Source organism: Euleptes europaea, chromosome 13 (assembly GCF_029931775.1).
Source record: "Euleptes europaea isolate rEulEur1 chromosome 13, rEulEur1.hap1, whole genome shotgun sequence".
NCBI classification, from domain to species: Eukaryota; Metazoa; Chordata; class Lepidosauria; order Squamata; family Sphaerodactylidae; genus Euleptes; species Euleptes europaea.
In genome coordinates this window covers 17,813,364-17,827,892 of record NC_079324.1, presented here as the reverse complement: position 1 = coordinate 17,827,892, position 14,529 = coordinate 17,813,364, and the positions used below count along the sequence as shown (strand labels likewise).

Sequence of the window (14,529 nt, the reverse complement as noted above, 5' to 3'; positions counted from 1 at the left end):
AAAGCACCTTTTGATCTTTTTTCTTTCAGGCCATCGCAGATTTGAACGTTTCCCCTTGGGGATGGTGCTTTGCAAAAAAAGAAAAGAAAAAAAATGAAATCTAAACCAAGATAAAGGAATGGAATGCATAGTACATTAGATCCTAAGATTCCATTCTGCTAATGGAAGGACCTTCCGCCAACACAAGAAAACTTCTGTTGGCAGGATGCATCTCTTCCTATGACGCAGGGCTTCTTGTGTTGGCGGAAGACCCCTGTATTAGCGGAATGGAATCTGAATATCTAACCCGGTGTCATCTGAATTGTATTCTTTTTTTGAGAATGCACAAGTTGGAGGTCTGTGACGAATTGTGGAGGGAATAAACAAGTGCGAAATTTCCCTCTAACCCAACTCTCCCTCTCTGGGGGACAATAAACTCCTAGGGGCTTGAGCAGGCCAATTTCTTTATCCCCCTATATTTTCTTTAATTCTTGCCTCACTGCCTTCAACAGTCTGTTCTTCCTTGAAGTCGCTGAAAATGATCAGTCCTCATCTAGCTGTTTTATTAACGGTTCTTTTTAATTTACCAGAAATATTTCTTCATCCCACAGGAGTCCCCCAAGTATATAGAGAACCTTGCTTTGTCTATAACTTGCAGGGTTTTGTTGCCCTATTGATAAGCAATTGCCCCTCAACTTTACTACTGAAGGGAACGATTACCAGAATCTGACCTTTCAGTATCTTATTTTTCTGGCTTCTAGCTCTATTGCATGAACAAGAAGTATAAATGAATTCTACCACAGCTCCCACTTAAAACTTTTTGGTTGCTGTTTGTGCATTCCAAAGAGGAGCCCCATGGCGCAGAGTGGTAAGCTGTGGTACTGCAGTGAAACCTCTGCTTACAATGTGAGTTCGATCCCAATGGAAGTTGGTTTCAGGTAGCTGGCTCAAAGCTGACTCAGCCTTCCATCCTTCTGAGGTTGGTAAAATGAGTACCCAACTTGCTGGGGGTAAAGTGTAGACAACTGGGGAAGGCAATGGCAAACTACCACCTTTACCTTTTTTTGTGCATTCCAAGCCTGATCTTGCATTTTCTGCCACCTAATGATACAGACATAATAGTAAGCGTGAATGTTGCAGGTGACTTCTGCTAAAACTTTGAAGAAGAAGAAGAAGAGTTGGCTATTATATGCCGACTTTCTCTACCACTTAAGGGAGACTCAAACCGGCTTACAATCACCTTCCCTTCCCCTCCCACAACAGACACCCTGTGAGGTAGGTGGAGCTGAGAGAGCTCTAACAGAGCTGTAACTTGCCCAAGGTCACCCAGCTGGCTTCGTGAGTAGGAGTGGGGAAATAAATCCAGTTCACCAGATTAGCCTCCACCGCTCATGTGGAGGAGAGAGGAATCAAACCCGGTTCTCCAGATCAGACTCCACCGCTCCAAGCTACCGCTCTTAACCACTATTCCACTTCTCTACACCATGCATGAATTCTGAGATTCTAGACTCTGTGCGCAATACCACAGTTTGCCCTAATGCTGTAGGCATCCATGGTATGGAATGAATTAAGATTACTTCTAACAGCACACTTGATTGTCCTGTGCCTATCAGTAGAGCAGTGATGTGGGCTGTCGTAATTAAGGGACTCCCCAGATATGCAGATCAGTATTTCTTTGTAAATATTTATTTGAAATATATACCCTGCCTCTCCAGTCACTTTACCTAATAAAACACAATGTCCTTAAATAAATTAAAATCATCCCATTTACACCATAAACCATAAATTGTAAAAGATTATCATAATACTCTGCTGCAAAGAGCAATAATAAACCAGCACATGCCATCAATCACCAAAAGCCTTCCTAAAAAGGCTTGTCTTGCATAATCTGCAGGAAGCGGCTTCTTTTTTTAAAAGGAGAAAAACTTCATTCAGTCCTCAAGCATCTAGGTGACGAATGCGCATGCTCCAGGAAGCATGGACTATTGGATTATGTGGGAGAGGAGGAAAGCAGAGGGGAGTGGGGGAAATTAGCCACCTTAGTCCCCTAAGAGCTTATGGTATACTGGAGTGAAGATGTGTGAGTTAGGGGAAATCTTCTAATAATTTATCCCCCCCCCCCCCGATAATTCTTTCGGGAGGGCCCCAATTTGTTTTTTCAAACAAAGGGTTAACTGGAGTCATGAATACTCCTTTCTATTTCTCCTGGCTATAATTCCTTGTATTCAGTAGACCTTCAGCTTGCAAGATTTATTTAAAACATTTGTAGCCTGCCCTTCCTACTATGTAGGTCCACCAGGCGGCTCATCACGGAACTGAAACGTCAGATACAATTTAAAACACCACCCGTACAGATAGACAGCCACAGTGAGTAAACAGAAAAAGCAAACTCCAATTTATTTTTTAAAAGGACTAGAATCATAGAGTTCGAAGTGACCACCAGGGTCATCTAGTCTAGCCCCCTGCACAATGCAGGAAATTCCAAACTTCCTCCCCGCCACACTCCCAGTGACCCCTATTCCATGCCCAGAAGATGGCCAAGGTGCCCTCCCTCTCATGATTTGACTAAGGTCATAGAATCAGCATTGCTGACAGATGGCCATCTAGCCGCTTCTTAAAAACTAATCACACCACAGCAGATTCAGAGATCTAAAGCTCTCCAAAAGAGTATTGCATTGGCCTTTCATTGGAAGGTTGTGGGAGGGTTGAGTTGAACTTTTCTTGCCAAGGTGTTCCAAAGTATTGGTATCGCTACTGAAAAAAGCCCTAATTTTTCATGCTACCCATCATATTTCAGTTGTTGGAGGCATATGACAAAAGGCTTCTGAGGATGATCTAAGCATCTGATACATTGGTTTAGCGGGGATGGGATTCCGCTCCCAGAATGTGTGGGGCTAGGGAGATTCAAATTGACCTCGGATGACACTGCTCTGATTTGGTGACCCAACTCCCTTGTTAGACTTGCAAAATTAGCTTCTCGGGGCTGCAAAGACTTTGAGAGTGATAGCACCGCATAAGTAACTTTCTCCAGTGGAGCATTGCTTTTTAAGTCAGGTCATCCATCTTGCGCTAAGGGTTTTACATTCATGTCCTTCCAAGAATGTGTAATAAATTTTTAGCTTATACAAAGCGAGTAAAGGTATTAGAAGATTAAGTTTTATGGTTTTAACTTGTAACCATGTGAACGCTGTGCTTGCTGGGATGTTGAAAAGTTTGGGGATAAAAGCACAGAAAGTTTGCCATCTGAAACTAACATCGGGGGCAGACGTATCACAAACGCTTGGAAGCGGTATATATAATTCCAGTCTCTGGGAAAAACGTGTAAAGTTTGTGTTGTAGGGGAAACCAGCAAAATAGCTTTGTTTGCTGGTGGTTTCGGAGGTGCTTGCAGGAATCTCAAAAGCTCTCCATCAAAAAATTTGTGCCTAGAGGTTTCCTAAGGAGATCTCCTCCTCTGCTGTGACTTCTCTTAGCTTTAAACAGTGGCTCCATCCCTTTAAAACACTGGCCGGCTGGCTTTGGCAGGACTGGCGGTGGCTGTGGTTGTCCTTGACTTTTGAGAGCCAGCGTGGTGTAGTGGTTAAGAGCGGTGGTTTGGAGCACTGGACTGTGATCTGGAAAACCGGGTTTGATTCCCCACTCCTCCACATGAGCAGTGGAGGCTAATCTGGTGAACTGGATTTGTTTCCCCACTCCTACACCGAAGCCAGCTGGGTGACCTTGGACTAGTCACACACTCTCACAGGGTGTCTGTTGTGGGAAGGAAAAGGAAGATGGTTGTAAGCCACTTTGATTCTTCCTTAAGTGGTAGAGAAAGTTGGCATATAAAAACCAACTCTTCTTCTTCTGACAGCATTCTACCTTGCATCCTGCCTGGAAACTCCCAAGTTTTGTTTTAAGAGGGCATGCATGTGAACGTTTCAGTAATTCAATTCCATAGTCGTTATTGCCTGTTGTTTCCCTACATGTCTACATGGGCATGATATTTCATTTAAATCATGAACTTAAGCTGCATGCTCTGGGTAATGGAAAGAGAAATGGAAGTTCAAAATTAGTATCCAGAACTACTGTTATTTAAATCTTATTTTTAAATTGCAAAATGTTATATAACCATGATTGCCTTTTTTTGTCCTTGATGCTGTTAAGAAAAAAATGTTAATTAAAGACACGTTTTCTTCAGAAGCATGCTTTTTTTTTCATTTGTGCAGTTACTTTATTCCCGAGGATTGTTGATAGACCTTCTGATTAAGTCCAACGTTAGCCGATATGCCGAGTTTAAAAATGTCACCCGGATTCTTGCATTTCGAGAAGGGAGAGTGGAACAGGTACTGTAATAGACTGTTGCAAAAGCCCAACTTTTTGTCATTTGTGCAGATGTAAACTCAAATTTAAGTGGGACATTAGGAGATCTGTTTGTGGAACTCCTGCAGGTTTTTAAAAGGATAGATAGCAACTACCTGACTTGGACTGGAAACTTAAGCCTTCCCCCTGCCCCTGATTCCTTTGTATCAAGGTGAATTGGTGAGCCAGTTAAGGTCAGTATTTCTTCACACAATGCATAGTTAAATTGTGGAACTCCCTGCCCCAGGATGTGGTGATGGCTGCCAACTTGGAAGGATTGAAGAGGGGAGTGGACATGTTCATGGAGGAGAGGGCTATCCATGGCTACTAGTCAAAATGGATACTAGTCATGATGCATACCTGTTCTCTACAACAGCAGTTCCCAAACCTTTTGAGTCATGGAGCACTTTTCAGGAGAGAAATTTGTCATGGAGCACGAATTTTCACCTAGCGCCTATATACTAAACCAAATAACAGTAGTATTTTTCTTTCCAATCTCTTCACGGAGCACCAAGTTCTCCGTGGAGCAAAGTTTGAGAACCGCTGCTCTACAGTATCAGAGGAGCATGCCTATTATCTTAGGTGCTATGGAAGACAGGCAGGATAATGCTGCTGCAGTCGTCTTGTTTGTGGGCTTCCTAGAGGCACCTGGTTGGCCACTGTGTGAACAGACTGCTGGACCTTGGTCTGATCCAGCATGGGCTTTATTATGTTCTTAAGTCAGGAAAAGTACATGGTGGTGGGACTGAGCTCCTCTCGTCCAATCTGGATCCCTTCCCACACTCAGCTGTGTACCCTTAAAAAGCCACAGACGATCCATTGAGTCTCTTGGGATCACATCAAGTTTGACCCTTAAACTGTCATTAGCTTCTTTGCAGACATCATCTAACCATCTCTTTATTCCCTTCTGCAATCTCTGTTCATTCACAGGCATAATAGCATTAGAAATTTGTTCAAACCTTCCATAAATTGTCATACTATTTATAGCTTGTTATAACCACTGTATTAAAGAATTGCCAAAGAAGAGAATTCCTTAGACCTCTGCTCCAAGTCCCCAATTTCTGTCCGAGTGACTGTTTATATAGCCAAGCTGTTAAGACTAAGTGGTCTCCAAACAGTGCTAATGTTTCAGGTTCATTAATGGCTCCCCGTTGGGAGGGACATGCTGTTGGCTTAATGAGGGCATCTTGAATTTTCTGGCAGCTAAGAAAGAAAGATCCTTTGCAGTTTAAGTCTACAGTCAACAAGATTTTAGCAAGGGGCCAGCGTGGTGCAGTGGTTAAGAGCAGTGGACTCTAATCTGGAGGACCGGGTTTGATTCCCCACTCCTCTACATGAACCTGCTGGGTGATCTTGGGCCAGTCGCAGTTCTTTCTCAACTCTCGGGAAATCAGGGTATAAAAACTAACTCTCCTTCTTTACTTACCTTGATGGGAAATAAGACAAGGGTAAAACAAAGTAATAACAGTGTTTGTGAGGACAAGTGGGTATGTCATGGAAGGACAGAAGTGTCCAGCCTTGTAACAACATTGATAAAAATTCACAATCCGGTGTGGCGTAGTGGATAGAATGGTGGACTAGGATTCTGAGAGACTCAGGTTCAAATCCCCACTTCTACCATTGAAGCTCGGGGGTGTCGCCTCGGTACTTTCAGTCTCTATGGTTTTCTGCGGCGGAAGCGTAGAAGATGGGGAAATATGGCCGCCACAGTTTCCAAAATTGGTGCTGCCAAGGGTTGGGGGAAGCTTTACTATATATTTGCCAGGGCAGGGAAGTGTAGTAGTCGCTCTTCTGGAGCAGTCACATCATGGAGACGGCAGTGTAGTTCACACAGTGAGCAGGTATCCAGTAAACCAGATATGCCTGAATCAATGGATAATCCCTATAAGGAGCCGCCTAAAAATGCATCTTGTGCGGAGTACATGTTGATTACAAGAATGTTCAGCTTTTTTCTCAGTTTGTTTCGCCATATGCTGGTCACATTCTTGGGATGCATATAGCAGGCTTATGTCCAAAGAAATGGAAGGAGATCTCAAAAGCTATTAAAAAAGCTCATCGTATAGGATTTATGCCAGTTACATATAAGGACCCAACGTTCCTTAGTGATCCTAAAATATTTAATATTAAATATCCAGAGTGAAATACCATGAAAGCTCACTGAGTGACCTTGGACCCGTCACAAGCTCTCTGTCAAGCCTACCTCACAGGGTTGTTGTGAGAAAATGGAGTAGGAGAAAAGGATGTTTTAAGCCTCTTTGAGTCCCAACTGGGGAGAAAAGTGGCATATAAATAAGTAAATGCAATCCGAGATCAAGCATTTCTCAGTGGGAACAGCCTACAAATTTATATTATATCTAAGGGGAAAGGTCAAGAGCCAGGAAACATCTCGCAACAGAAAGATGGGGAAAGTTTGCACTGAGTTTAAGAAGAAGAAGAAAAGTTGGTTTTTATATGCCGACTTTTTCTACCACTTAAGGAAGAATCAAACTGGCTTACAATTACCTTCCCTTCCCCTCCCCAGAACAGACACAGCCTGTGAGGTAGGTGGGGCTGAGAGAACTGTGAATAGCCCAAGGTCACCCAGCTGACTTCATGTGAAGGAGTGGGGAAACCAACCCAGTTCACCAGATTAGAGTCCGCTGCTCACGTGGAGGAGTGGGGAATCAAACCCAGTTCTCCAGATCAGACTCCACCACTTTAAACCACCACTCTTATCCACTACAACTTGCTGACTCTCCAGTTTAAGTCAGAAGTGCACAGGATAGGGAAAAGAGAGATGACAGCTGGCAGCAAAAGCTTTGTATAATGGGAATCTAGGCAAGTATTTTAATCTTGGAGATTTTTAATCCTTCAAATTAATTCCTCCCTTTAATTTCTCCTGTAATTCACTCAGTAAAGGCTAGCTAAAACATGAGTAGGGTCCACTCCACTTGAACAGCAGGTGGAGAGATGCAAGGCCATAGTTTTAAGTTCATGTTGGTGATTGTGAGAGTTCCCGGCAAGCTAGATGCAAGAGGGGGAGAGGCATGGCTAAGAAGGTGTGTAAGAGAGCCACTGCTGCCTTTCCGCTTCTGTGGCAGGAAGAAAAATCGTCCCACAAAGTCCGTGTCTTTCAGGTGCCCTGTTCCAGGGCTGACGTCTTCAACAGCAAGCAGTTGACCATGGTGGAAAAGAGAATGCTGATGAGATTCCTGACGTTTTGCCTGGACTATGAAGAGCACCCAGACGAATATCAAGGTGTGTATCTCTTGAATCTCAAATGCCCCATTTGTGTGTGAATGCATTTCTCCACCCTGTTTCCTCCCATTTCCCTGGCATTTTCCATTACCTGTGAAATCTCTTTCTGAATTTTCTGTGTTGATTCCGGAGCTCGTCGTGAGGTTCCTGTTTAGATCTCTGTGCACAAGGGACTCTCTCAGGTGTGAAGACTTTCAGTTAAAGCTGTGTTATGCGGGGGGGGATACCTGTGGTATATTTGTTGAGTTGCCCGGCCTTCCAGATCAGCGAGGAAGCCCTTGACTATGCTGGAATTCACATGTGCACAAGGATCTGCCGAACCAGGTTTTTAGAACTGGCAACTATTAATGCTGTCAAATGCTCCCACGTGCAAGTCAGGTTCCAACTCTTGAGAACTCTGAAGCTTCCCCAGAAACAGGAAGACAAGGCTGGGGAGGATTTGTGGGCATAAACACAGGGAGCACTCTTCCCCAGTTGCATTGTTAATCTCGATTTATAACCATCCTTGTTTTCTCTCCCTCTCAGCAATCGTGTAAGGGCCAAACTATATGTTATTACTTAAAAAAAAATTGGTTCCCTAGACTTGACTCACTTTCCACGTAGCCACACACCAGTGGCGGGGAACTGCTTTTTAAACCACTGATTTGGGTTAGGCTTGCAGTGTGATGGGAAGTAGGGGCATCCCCCTTCCTCTCTGTTTTCCCAAGCTGCTAGAGCTCTAAAATCAAGCAAATAACGCCCCTCTCCCCCGGAGCATTGGTGCTTGGAAAAATAACACAGGCGGCAGAGTCCCTTCCTCCCCTGATGCCACGATCTAGAGACATATCAGACCCCTGAAGTGGTTTTAAAAAAACAGTTCCCTACAAATGTTCTGTGACATTGGGAAGGGGCCGTGGCTCAGTGGCAGAGCACCTGCTTGGCATGCAGAAGGTCCTAGGTTCAATCCCCGGCATCTCCAGTTAAAGGGACTAGGCAGGTAGGTGATGTGAAAGACCTCTGCCTGAGGGTCATCCAAAGCTGCTATTGTTTGACTGTTTATTTCCTTCCCTGAAACAGCTCAGAAGGATCGTAAGTTTTCTGACTACTTGAAAACCCAGAAGTTGACTCCCAATCTGCAGCATTTCATCTTGCATTCCATCGCGATGGTTTCGGAGGCAGGCAGCTGCACCACCGATGGCCTGAAGGCCACCCAGAAATTTCTGCAGTGCCTCGGCCGCTACGGCAACACTCCGTTCTTGTTCCCTCTGTACGGGCAAGGGGAGATCCCACAGTGCTTCTGCCGGTAAGCAGACAGTAGATTTTAACAAGCTTTTCCAATGGGTACCCTTTATTTAATTCCTTTAGACCTTTTGCTGTTTCCAATTTTTTTCATGTTTTATGGATGAGGAAAATAAGTTCTTAACCATTCAGCACTTCCTTAGGGCTCTCATTGGCCAGCGATGTGTAGTGTGATAAATGGAGAGATGGGGACAGAAAGCCGAGCTTGTGGCTTCTGTCTTCCTCCTGTTCCCAGCATCCTTCCCCACCCCCTGCTATTACATTGGCCTGAGAGGGGATCCCCAGGTGAGCTTTATCTCCTGTGGACCAATCCCTCAAGCTCTGACACATTATGATTAATTTGTTGTAAAGGTAAAGGTCCCCTGTACAAGCACTGGGTCATTCCTGACCCATGGGGTGATGTCACATCCCGATGTTTCCTAGGCAGACTTTGTTTATGGGGTGGTTTGCCAGTGCCTTCCCCAGTCATCTTCCCTTTACCCCCAGCAAGCTGGGTACTCATTTTACCATCCTCGGAAGGATGGAAGGCTGAGTCAACCTTGAGCCGGCTACCTGAAACCAACTTCCGTTGGGATCGAGCTCAGGTCGTGAGCAGAGCTTTTGACTGTGGTACTGCAGCTTACCACTCTGCTCTCCTGAATTAATTTGTTAGCTGGAGTTCAAAACAGGTAGTCTTCATCCAGAGTCACCACCTGTGAAAGGTGAAGAGTAGTATTGTTACCAAGCTTTTGGCTTGCTTTTTGTTTTTCAAACTCCAGAAAGCAGCTCTCAAACCAGCCCCTCCACTGTTTTTAAAATGTTCCACCCTCCGGAGTACAGAGATTCACTGTGGAGCAAAATATACAGCATTGGTTTTTCATTTTTGGAAATCCTCAGCTTGGCCAAGATGTTCACCAGAGTGGCTTATATGCAGGTCGCCATCATGGATCCAGCCATCCACATGCTATGCAATGTGAGACACTGCCGTTTTCCTCTGCTTTGCTGCAGCCTACTGAGTGCCCTGAAATGTTGTCCCGGGGTGGGGGGTGGGGTCAGTGGATGCTCAGGAAAAGCACGGGGGGCAAAGTGGGGATCTGCAGTGGGAGGTGGGAATTGGTGGAAATCACCGCCTCCTCTTCTGTAAGGGGAAATGCCATTTCATTGGAGGAACTGCATAGTTTAATCTATGCCACTTTCTGTGTCTTAGCGTAAGGATAGTTCTAGAGGTAAAATGCTTCTCGCGGCTCTTTGGTGAGAAGAACTGGATACAAATAAATCACACTTAAGATTCACTACTTTACGTTTAAAATGGAAAATGAAAAGATTTTTTTTTTTAAAGGAAAACCTCTCAGTTCATGTCCTGTCAGTTTAAAAACTAACACTTCATTCTTTTAAAGATTCCAGTTTTGTTTTCTGAATCTGGGACATGCCTTCCGCCACTGTACAAGGCTAATTCTGAATGGTTTCTAAGACTTCTAGGAATCCTGTTCAGTCTGTCTGCCAACTGGTATCACCCCTGCCTATACATCATACCCTACAATTTTTATCACCAGGTTATCAGAATAAGGTGTCACTTGTCCTGTGATTTCTAACCACCTCCTCATATTCCGTTTTAATGTAAACCTCTTAAGCGTTTCTTGCAATCGGTTACCCTATGTGTTCTCATCAAGGCTACTGTTATAAATGACATGCATGCATATTTATGTGACTGATTCAAAGACATTTGTAAGTCATATCCTTGCATTCTGAATGAAATTCTTCATAAACTCCACAATGCTGTCTGCAACCGCTGCGGGTCCAGCAGCGGACAAGATCAGCATTCCTCCCTTTATTGATCTAAACAGTTATGAGCACATCAGAGCATGCTTTTTGGAAGCAGCGTTCCAACATCACAGTGAACTATAGTTTGTGCTACAAACTATGGTTAGACTGTCAGATATAAGTAATAAATCCCAGTTTGTTGTATAAAACTCAGTTTTGTCTGCTGCTTTCCCACTTTCTCTTCTGGAAGGTGATTTTCTACATTCTTTCATTTGGATTATTTTTTTTAATCATCACACTCGGCCAAATGCCTCTCAAAGCAGTTTACAAAGTGTAATTAAAAACAATATCAGAACATTTTTCAATGCTAGGATTTTAAAATGCTGGTATTAATACTATAAATAAATCATCGGTAATATTAATTACTATATTAATATAGTATTAATACTATAAATAAATAATCATCAGCAACAATATAGAGTAAAAGCAACATTGAACAATAGGTAGTCAGGCAGTATCAAAACAGAAATAATAAACAGCCATAGATTTTAAGATGTTTATAAATGTGATCTGAAATCCTCCATATTCTGCCATTTCTGGAACCCAGGACCTGCCTTATGCCAATGCAGAGGTGCAATTTAAGAGTCAGTCAGTCAATTTATTAATCACAGATCTTAACAATAACAGTAATACATCTATACACAATAGCACAGCAATAATAATTGCAATAATTACAATGCCTGTACTAACAAGAATAGTAATATAAAATAGAAACTGTACAATAGATCTGTACAGTGCAATTTAAAACATAATAATTACCCAGCTTTTGCCTTACTATGATATAGTCTGCACCATGGCATTTACAAATCTCTTCCTCAATTTAGATGGTAATAAGATAAAGGAAGCCACACTATACGTAATATTTGAATTTACACCTGCCAATAAAAATCTTATTCAGGACTCGTCTGTGTCCATTATATATGGAACATACTGTATAAGTCTAGATTGAATAGTTATATATTGGACAGTGGGGGGAAAAAGATGTGGGAGATCTTCAGTTTGACTTACAGAACAGCAATTTAAGTGGCTGTACGGACTCTGACATCACAGCATACCATAGTTAGCAAACTACCGACAAACTCTGTGCACTTGGGTGTCATTACTGACTGGGCTCTGATGTCACCCAGGTTTATCACAATATTTGAATGCAGTCCCAAGTTTCTTCATACTGAGGTTCAAATTCCATTTTCCTAGAACAGGGCTTGTGCCACGAGGAAAAGGTGTCTTTGTATTTTGCCTTTCATCGTCCGATTCCGCTTGAGGTGTTCCATCGTGCTGAAACGGGGCTCCAGACGCTAACACAGTTTATTCCTACATGAGCTTTCGTGAGTCAGAACTCACTTTGCGAAGTGTACAGCCATAAAGCCAAATAATTTATCTTAAATGCCGCAGACGACAGAAAGGCAGGAGAGATGTTACGAACAGAGGCCAATTAAAAACACAGTAATGGATCTTTGTTTAAAAGCTGCCCTCTCTTTGCTGCATCTCCCCCCCTTGCCCGCCCTTCTGTTACTTGTACCCCTTAATATAAATTCCTCAGCCTTGTGGATGTGCGTTTCATATAACTGTGAAGTGAGCTCTGACTCATAAAAGCTTACACAGAAATAAATTCGGTTAATCTCTATAAAGTGCCACTGGACTCCCAGTTTCTATCGTGCAGCTACAGACTAACATGTCTACCCATCCGAATGTCCCTCTTGACGAGTTGGATGTTTTGCAAGGTTGGTGTTTGTTATGGGGTGGCATCTAAAGATATCTTTGTGAAAAGAGGTGATTGCACAAGGACTTCAAGTAGGGAAGAAGTTATTTTTGCATCATTGTGTGGTTTGGCAATGTATTTATTTAAACGTTTATACTGTTGCTCCTGGTAACACTAGCAGACGAATTTCTGACCTTAAATCCCAAACTAAACCAGTTCTCCTGTAGATTAGAGCATTGGTTCATGTAGCTAACTAGCATTCTCCTCTATCAGTTTTGGGAATGGTTTATTCATTTATAGTCTGCCATTCTCGTTGAGACTCAGGACAGATTATGGCAATGGTTGCAGCAATTTTGAGTAACCTTCTGTTAGGTAAAGGTAAACGTAGTCCCCTGTGCAAGCACCCGGGGCATTCCTGAGGCATGGGGTGACGTCACATCCCGACGTTTACCAGGCAGCTTATGTTTACGGGATGGTTTGCCATTGCCTTCCCCAGTCATCTACACTTTACCCCCAGCAAGCTGGGGACTCATTTTACCAACCTCAGAAGGACAGAAGGCTGAGTCAGTCTTGAGCCGGCTACCTAAAACTGATTTTTGTTGGGATCGAACTCAGGTTGTGAGTAGAGCTTGGACTGCAGTACTGCAGCTTACCTCTCTGTGCCTTCTGTTACATGACATCATATAAACAAGTCAAAACAGGGTTGGATCCAGCCAATTTTTTTACTCAGTCTCACCCAATTTCTCCTCATTGCTGCAGCCTTTGACCAACACAGCTTTTGTATATGCAGTCTCATGATCTCTCCCCTCCCCATAACATATTGTCTTGTGATGGCCAAAGGGGACACCATTTCTTCCCTTTTGTTTTTCCCAGGCCATGAAAAGCTGTTTGGATTCCAACCCATGAAGTCCTATTGACAGATCAGCGAACATTGCTATCAGTAAGATTAGTGAATGGTTTTGCATCGCTAGCCAATTGCAGGCCGGGTTGTCAGCCTCGGCACAGCCCAGTTTTCGCGTTGCTCTGTTCACCGCTGCCCAATCACCCACTGAGTGAGAGGTATCACACAGCGCAGGAGCGAGCCGTGCAACCCTAGGCAGAGAGATGCTCTTCAAACCCAGCTGACTTCAGTGGGCTTCTGCTTAGGATTTCACTGTGGGTCTCCCAACCTTTTAAGGCTTCGCAGCAGTTGTGTGTGAGTGTACTGGGTCACTGCTGCAGCACCGAAAGATGGATTTTTAATCTTTTCCACTTGCATGGTTCCTCTCCCCCCCCCTTGAAATTATCCCTTTGCTGTTAGCCACAGTGGGGCGGGGGGCGGGGGGGGGTAAAAACAGGAACCCATATTGTAACTATTTGTCCCCGTCCACCAGCCAATACTAGATCCAGGGAGGTGGCTCCAAATAGAAAGGATAAGCCTCTCCCCCTTCCCCCAATGCTGTGCCCCAATATAATACAACCCCCCCATGGCTGCTTCAAATTGAAACATTTGTATAATCGTAGGCTAAAATAAATTAAGCCCACTGTAACAGTACAGTCCTATGCAGAGTAAATCCAGTCGAAGACTGGCGTAACTATACATAGGATTGCACTGTGAGTTTCTTAGCTGGCTGTAAAATCTTCAAACACTGATCAGCTTGTTTGGAAATCCTGTTGCTGTGTCCACTTTTTCTGTCAAGAGCGATCAGTTTAAAATCCCCCCCCCCCAGCCCCAAACTTTCTATCGCTTTCATTTTTCAAGCAGCGGGGTCTTTTAGCGCCAGGTTAAAAAAAAAAAGGAGCTTGCTTTAAGCATTTCCTGTTTTTAGTTTCGTATTGATATCAGAACTGCTACTCAGGGTGTAGAGATTGTGCTTGGGGGGAATCATTCCCCCCCCCTTTCCTCTCGAGGAGAGAACCTTAGTTTGGGACAAACATCAACGAGGTGAGATAATCCATCATTTCTGAGACCTGTTCTCCAGTGATGGATGGATAGATTGGTAAAGTAACTCAATAATCTTCATATTTTTTTTCTCGGGTTATTCACAGATCAGTGAACACTGTCGTTAATAAAGCTATGGAATGCTTTTGTGTCCTTGCCCATATTATTCCTCAAGTTTTGACAGGACAAGACTTTTAATTTGAAAATAACCTTTGTGTCGAAACATGCCTCCTAAGCACACAAAGTCCTTTGTGAGTGCAGCGCTGGGTATCTC

General features: G+C 43.5%; 1 protein-coding gene across 1 annotated transcript in view; it reads left to right on the top strand.

Moving 5' to 3' along the window:
* CHM (CHM Rab escort protein) overlaps positions 1 to 14,529 on the top strand; it is a 91,424-nt gene that overhangs the window by 38,033 nt on the left and 38,862 nt on the right. Inside the window, exons 6-8 of the mRNA XM_056859391.1 lie at positions 4,188 to 4,304; positions 7,437 to 7,557; positions 8,614 to 8,839. Coding sequence (XP_056715369.1) covers positions 4,188 to 4,304; positions 7,437 to 7,557; positions 8,614 to 8,839 — 464 coding nt within the window. The remainder of the gene's footprint in view (positions 1 to 4,187; positions 4,305 to 7,436; positions 7,558 to 8,613; positions 8,840 to 14,529) is intronic.